The sequence below is a fragment of the Amaranthus tricolor genome, chromosome 11 (genome assembly GCF_026212465.1).
Source record: "Amaranthus tricolor cultivar Red isolate AtriRed21 chromosome 11, ASM2621246v1, whole genome shotgun sequence".
Lineage (NCBI taxonomy): Eukaryota > Viridiplantae > Streptophyta > Magnoliopsida > Caryophyllales > Amaranthaceae > Amaranthus > Amaranthus tricolor.
In genome coordinates, this window is record NC_080057.1 from 186,376 (window position 1) to 193,415 (window position 7,040).

Here is a 7,040-nt window from a genome sequence, read left to right on the forward strand (position 1 = left end):
AGGTAGAAGATCACTGAAATTTTATTGCCCTAATTTCGAATGTTAGAAGAAGGATGTGTTTTCAACCTTAATTTCAGAGAATGAAAGTCGAAAAGAAGAGGAAATTGAGTGGGTTTGGTCTTACTCGAAATAGTGATGGTTAGGGCATAGCTGATTCAAATGGCTTAAGGAAGAAGATGGTGAAGGCTTGTTTCTTTTTGGGTTGGTATGTGTGAAGATGAAGAGAGGAGGGGTTTTGTTTTGTTTTGTTTTGTTTTTTTTTTCTTTTTTTTATTATCAATTTGAAAGAAGAGGAATTAAATTGAGAATATTTTATGTCATGTGTATTTAAGATCATTTTCGCACTAATAATTCTCTTAAACTCACTCGTCTTAATTTATTAATTTCTCAAATGTTACAGTCAGGACCTAGTGAAACATTATACTAGGAAGAATTGTGCTCCTAGCTGCCTTATGAAGATTGATTTGTGCAAAGCTTATGACTCTTTGAACTGGAAATTCCTCAAAGAAATGTTAGTAGTGCTTAATTTTCCCCATAAGTTTATCAAAATCATTATGGCTTGAATCTCTTCTACAAGCTTTATGATCATGATTAATGGTAGCCCTACGCCTATCTTCAAAGCTAGGAAAGGCCTGCGGCAAGGGGACCCTTTATCTCCCCTCCTTTTTGTTCTGGGTATGGAATACTTATCAAGGCTTCTAAAGATTGTGCAGGGTTCCTTTAATTTTCATCCTCGGTGTAAAACCATAAAGCTGTCTCACTTGTGTTTTGCTGATGATTTGATGCTGTTTTGCAAGGGTGATATCTTGTCTGTTCAGGTCTTGTGTAAATGTCTTGATATTTTTGCACATACTTCGAACCTCCAAGCCAATTCCTCGAAATTCGCTTTGTATACTACGGGGGTGCCCATTGATATCCAGAGGGAAATGATCACTGTCTGTTAATTTTCCTTGGCTACTCTTCCTTTTACTTATTTGGGAGTTCCTTTATCCTCAAAGCGACTCAATACTGTTGATTGTGAAAAAATTGCGGATAAGATGATTGCTAGAATCCGAGCTGGACATTGAAGAAAATCTATGTAGTGAAGGATTTACTTAGGCAATAGGTTGTGCAAGATTCATACTCTATTAAAGAAGTTTATATGACATCTATTAGCTCAAAATTGAGGGCTAGATAGAAACATCTTGTTTGCAACATAATTTCAGTTCCTAAACATCGCTTTGTGTGTTGGCGGGCTGCGAAAAAGAGATTTCTTACTAAGGATAAACTCCTGCGCTTAGGTGTATTATAGGATGACTTGTGCTCCTTATGTGGTGTGTATTCTGAAACAACTAAGCATCTGTTTTTGGAGTGTCCTTTTAGCGTGCGATGCATTGCAGCACTGCGTTGTTGGATGGGTGTTGGGTTTTGCCTATTGATAAGATGGATTTAAGGAAGTCAAAGAAGAATCGGATGTAACGAAGTGTTCTTCGTGCTATTTATGCTGCTACGGTTTACCACATCTGGATGAATAGAAATGCAGCTGTATGAAGAGGTTATGTGAGAAGCCCGCAACAGGTTCTGAATACCATTAGACTAACTGTTCGAGATCGATTTGAAGCAATTTATCTTGACTTCAATGACAGTGTGATTAGAGCTTGGTAGCATTCTCCTGGATGATGCTCCGCTCTAAGCAGGACTTACCATTGGGAGTTGGTGAGTGCACTTGTTGTAGAGCTATTATTTTGCTGCTGTCATTGTGTTTTTTTTTTTTGGCTATTTTCTTATTTGGTAGTGTTTGTATAGTTTTGATACTTGCTTTTGGCTAGCTGCTTTGGTTTTTCCCTTGCTCTTATGTAAATGAAGAGTGGGCCGAGGATACCCTTCCTAGAAGATGGGCTTCGGTTGCATACTGATGCAAATTAAGTAAGGGCAAAATCTTTGTCTGAGTTGTATGGTTTTGTTCTGGTGAATGAAAGAATTTTTTATTTGCCAAAAAAAAAAAAACCAAATAAGATCTCATTTCACTATATTCTAACCTATACATTAAGATTAAAATACAAATTGTGAGTGATTGTTAAATAATATTCAAAAAGCAAATGGGACAATAATAGTAAATTGGAAAGAGTATAATATTTCTTTTGTTTTTTAGTGTTGATATTATAAAAAGGCACTAATAACTCATTACTTAGCACAAATTATAAATTATATTTAAATTTAATTCAAGATAATATTAATTTTGTACATAAAAATTAATTTTTTGAAATATAAAAAATTTGAGGCCCTGAGCAAGCATTCAGAGTCGTTCCTGATCATAGGCAAGGTATGCATTTGCCAAGGGCCCAAAGTTAAAAAAGGTCATAATATCTGAAAATTATACTTAATGAAGTAAATTCTTAAAAATATGCGATTTATGATTATTTCTTTCATCAATTAAGAAGTATTTATACCACAACTAAATTTATAATAAATATAGGGTTCTTATTTGTTATTTTTCAAACAACCATTTAAGTTCATTTTCAACCCTTGATAGGAAGGGTTTATTTCTTTTAATTTTCCTAGGGCCCATAAATTGACAGGAATGACACTGTAAGCATTTTGAATCAGTAGATTAATTTTTTGAATCAATTAATGATATGTGTTTATGTATAGAAGATAATAATGACACGTTGATTGAAGTAATTTTAAATTAGTGGATTAATTTTTTGAATCAATTTTTCTGTTATTGTCATGGGCATGTGAGTTTGGAGGTGGAAAATGTTACCCATGTGGTGATGACCTTATCATCGGTGCTCATTTGCTGCGTCTAATCTCACCTACGTCTAAGTCTACGACAAATATGGTGACAAGTGGAAGCATATTTATGATCATACAATAATTATTTTTTGATGTTTAATTAATATGGAGATTAGTCACCTCGATTAATTGAAATTTTGTTGACAAATGACAATAAATAGTCACTGACTATCCACTTCTGTGGACCGAGGCTTATACTTTTTCCCCTTGGGTAAGATTAACTAGCTATTGTTGGTGTTATGGGCTAGGTTAGCTCATGCATTAGTCAAACCATAAAATTAAGGGTGCATATGGTCCGATTTAATCTGATTTGATATTAAAATTTAAACAAATTAAAAAATCTAATCTGAAAACAAATTATTTAAACCACCAGAGCGAATGAACCTAACCGGACCGTCTTACAATGGTCTGATATGAACTAATCTACAACTTTTTACTTTTCCAAATTGATATATTTATTTATGCAAATATTTTACATCTACAATAATCAAATATAATAATTCACAATTAGATATTGAATTATTTTTAAAAATATAGAACTAAGGTTTTGTTTTTCTTTTTTTTTTATCATAGTACAATTTTCAGTTTGGTCTAGTTTAAAAATTAAAAACCTAGATTAGACCAAAAAACATGATGTTTTGGTAAAAACCAAACCAAACCCTTTAGACCACAGATCAGACCAGATAGTAAAACTATAATTTGGTTCGATTCATTTGTGATTTAAACCAAACTTTGTTCGATCCTATTCAAAACCCATTTTTATTTAGGGGGTGTTTAGTATTACTGTTGACTGTTGGTTGTTGGCTGTTGGCTTTTTTAGTTAGCTTGTTTGACCAATTGAAAATGTTGACTGTTTTTGTAGGCTTTTAAGCTAGCTGTTTACGGAGATGTTTGGTAAATTTAGGCATTGACTGTTAATTGTTTATTAGAAAAAAATGGGCCTACAAGCGAAAAGCCAAAATATAAAACTAATTGGAGTAGCTTTTTTTACTTTTGGTTTAAAAGCCAGTTTTTTAGCTAGCTTAAAAGTATTTACCAAACACTTTTTTTTAGCTATTTGACCAACAAACAAATTAACAGCCAAAACCCAACATAAAAGCTGATATAAAATCCAATTACGAAACACCCTTGAATATCTAAAAAAAAGATAAAATGATATAAGTCAAAAACCCAATTAAAAATGACAAAATTTTAAGATTTACTTAATGGTTCAAATCAACCTCATAAGATGCGACAACCCATTAAAAGCCACCTCATCATCTCTCATTAGTAATCCTTCTATTATTATATAACAAATAATAATAATACGTCTTCTATCCACCTCAAAATTTCCTTTTGATTCCCTTTTATTTAAATAATCAGTTGAACATTTCACCTATATAGTACTCTCTTCTATTTATTAATTTAGGGATATTTTCTTAATTTATTTATTATATTTTATTTTTTTTGTCATTTTTTTACCTTTATTACTACAACACAACAACATATAAATATCAATACCTTTTAAGAAAAACTAGAGTTTTCCACTCATTTTTAAGTGGTCCCCATTCCTCCTTGATTTTAGTGTAAAACTCTACCTTGGTTTTGGTGTAAAACTCAAATGTCCCTTATCAATGAATAGGAGGAAACATTTGATTAGTTGTCTCACTACTATCTCTATGCTTCTTTCCCTATCCCTCTTTAGCCTTAATCATTCTCTATATGTTAGAAAGTCATACAACATTCATCCCTTTTCCTTACTATTCATTTGTCTTGTTTTCTCATATGTTCTAACTTAACTTGGGTGTTAGATGGGTCTTTCAGGAAATTAACTTTTGAAAGTGTTCCTTGATTGCAGGATACAAGATGCTCCTCATATATTCGGATATTTAGAGCTTCTTATCATCTAGACTTCTTCTCTGCCATTCAAATATTTATCATTAGGCTTGCCCCGCCTAATAAACTTGTTACTAAGCTTGTATACAATAAGACTCATACCAGAGTATAGTTTGTTAATCCTAAAACCGTTTAGTAATAGAAGAATTAGTCCATTATGATTTATATATTTTGTTAACCTCTTATTTTTAGATGTGAGATCGCATTTGAGATATTTTCCAACACCACCAAGTGTTCAAATGCACCATCTGTCATGGTTAATTTTGTTCTTGACTCAACAACTTGTGTTGTTAAAGAACTTAATTTACTGCATGAAAATTATGATAAAACCCAACTTCATTATAGTGTATTAAGAAAAGTATTTCAAATAGTTAAATGTGATAAAAAAAAATAGGAAATAGTTGTCTATGAATAAATATAACAAGAAGATTCTCTTTTAGTATAATTAGTTTAGCAAGGAAACCCTAGAGTTTATTTCAGTATATAAATAAAGATTGTAATTTTTTTTCTTAACAAAAAATATATTGCCTTTAGAAACAGTAAAAATAATCTTGTTTTTGGTCATAGTATCAAAGCCGGACGGTCAAGTGACTGAAAAATGGGTTTCATCACTTATCTTTCTTACCTTATTATCAGAGTCAATGGAGGACAATACATCCATTATTGATCCTCCCGTATAACCTGTAATGATGAAAATAAAATTCAATATTTTTAGTTTCTTTATTTCTTTCAATTCCTTATGCAAATAAAAGTTCATTTGTAATAATGTTCAATAAGTTTCCCTTTTTCTTGTTCTTTATTTATTAAATAATTGTCGCACAAATGGTTCTCTAGCCTTCTCTTTAATTTTTTAGCCCAAGTGTCTTGAATTATGGCACTCACTTGCTCTAGTAATCTCCACTTTGAGCTTCTTTCTATTACCCAGAAGAGTCTTTAAGTATTTGGCATATTAAGGCATTTGGTCCATGGCCTCTAAGAACAAAATTTTCATCTTAAGTTGCTTCATATGCTCTAGGAAGTTACAGAACTTTTCTCGCAATTTCTTCTCTCCCCGCCTTGTAAGGAAAGTATTCGTCGGGAGTTGTGGGCACATGTTAAGGTGAGTAAGAAAAGAAATAGAGCTGATGAAGTTGGTGGCAGTAATAAGGGAAAGGGCGGTAAGAAGAAGATGAGTAATGACAAATTTTATTTGCCTCCAGCTTGCTACACATTGTCTGAAGCAGAGAAGCGGACATTTTGTGAGTCTTTGTATGGCATTAAGGTTCCGTCTGGGTACTCATCCAACATGAAGAGATTTGTGACCCTAAATGGTGAGTTGAAGTTAGGAAGCATGAAATCTTACGATTGCCATGTAATGATGCAAATGGTCTTACCAATTGCAATCCGTGGAATACTGCCAAAACATGTGAGATATGCTATTACCGAGCTATGTTCGTTCTTCAATAGAATTTGTAGTAAAGTTCTTGATCCCTTTAAGCTTGATGCTCTTTAAGTCGACGTGATTGTAACTTTAGGCAAGTTTGAGATGTATTTTCTACCTTCTTTCTTTGACATAATGGTTCATCTTATTGTCCATCTCGTTCGTGAGATCAAGCTTTTGGGTCCAGTTCTTTTAAGGTGGTGTTATCCTTTCGAAAGACACATGGGTGTTTTACAAAACAAGGTGAGGAATCCAGCACGACCCGAGGGGAGTATGATTCAAGGCACTATGAGTGATGAGATTAGTAACTTTATAGCTAAGTATTTGGCCGTGGCAAAGCCTATTGGACTTCCCACCTCTTGACATGAAGGAAGGCTTGAGGGAAAAGGAACAATTGGCTCCAAATCGATCACACCTCCTCGAGACATCAAGGGTGTATCTGAAATTGTTAAGTCGTTAGCTTTTGGTCCTCGTGATGATGTCAACAAATATGAGGGTTACGATGTCAATGGCTTCACATTTTGGACTGAGGGTCAAGATAAGAAGTCATATTATCTACAGAATAGTGGGGTTTCTATTTTTGCGTCATCTACATTTTACGCGAGTGCCAAGGATCAATCGCCGGTTGATGCTAAATTGGAATACTACGGGTGGGTACATGAAATATGGGAGCTTGACTACTCTACTTTCACTATTGGTCTTTTCAAATGTAAGTGGGTAGATAATAATCGACGATGCATAAAAAATGACGACCCTTGTGGATGCACTCTTGTAGACTTAGCTCGTTTGCGTGATAGTGAGGAGCCATTCATACTAGCCATACAAGCCAAGCAAGTTTTCTACATTGTAGACCCGTCTGATAAAAAATGGTCTATTGTTGTACCGGAAAAAAGAAGTATCCTTGGTATAGGTGATGTTGAGGATGAGGAAGAATATAATGCTTTTGAAGACTCCCCGCCCTTTATCAATC

At 33.6% G+C, this 7,040-nt stretch overlaps 1 protein-coding gene across 1 annotated transcript; it reads left to right on the top strand.

Moving 5' to 3' along the window:
* Positions 1-587: 587 nt before the first annotated feature.
* Positions 588-4,664, top strand: LOC130827310 (uncharacterized). Its single transcript, XM_057692987.1, has 6 exons — positions 588-935; positions 1,363-1,454; positions 1,677-1,695; positions 1,809-1,883; positions 3,638-3,669; positions 4,613-4,664. Exons 1-6 carry the CDS (start codon positions 588-590, stop codon positions 4,662-4,664), a joined length of 618 nt encoding a protein of 205 aa, XP_057548970.1.
* The last annotated feature ends 2,376 nt before the right edge of the window (positions 4,665-7,040 follow it).

Coding starts and splice junctions, on each gene's coding strand:
- LOC130827310 (XM_057692987.1), top strand. CDS start 588: ATGATTAATGGTAGCCCTACGCCTATCTTCAAAGCTAGGAAAGGCCTG. Junction 1,884..3,637: donor TTCCTAGAAGATGGGCTTCG/GTTGCATACTGA, acceptor CTGTTTTTGTAG/GCTTTTAAGCTAGCTGTTTA. Junction 3,670..4,612: donor GCTGTTTACGGAGATGTTTG/GTAAATTTAGGC, acceptor CCTTGATTGCAG/GATACAAGATGCTCCTCATA.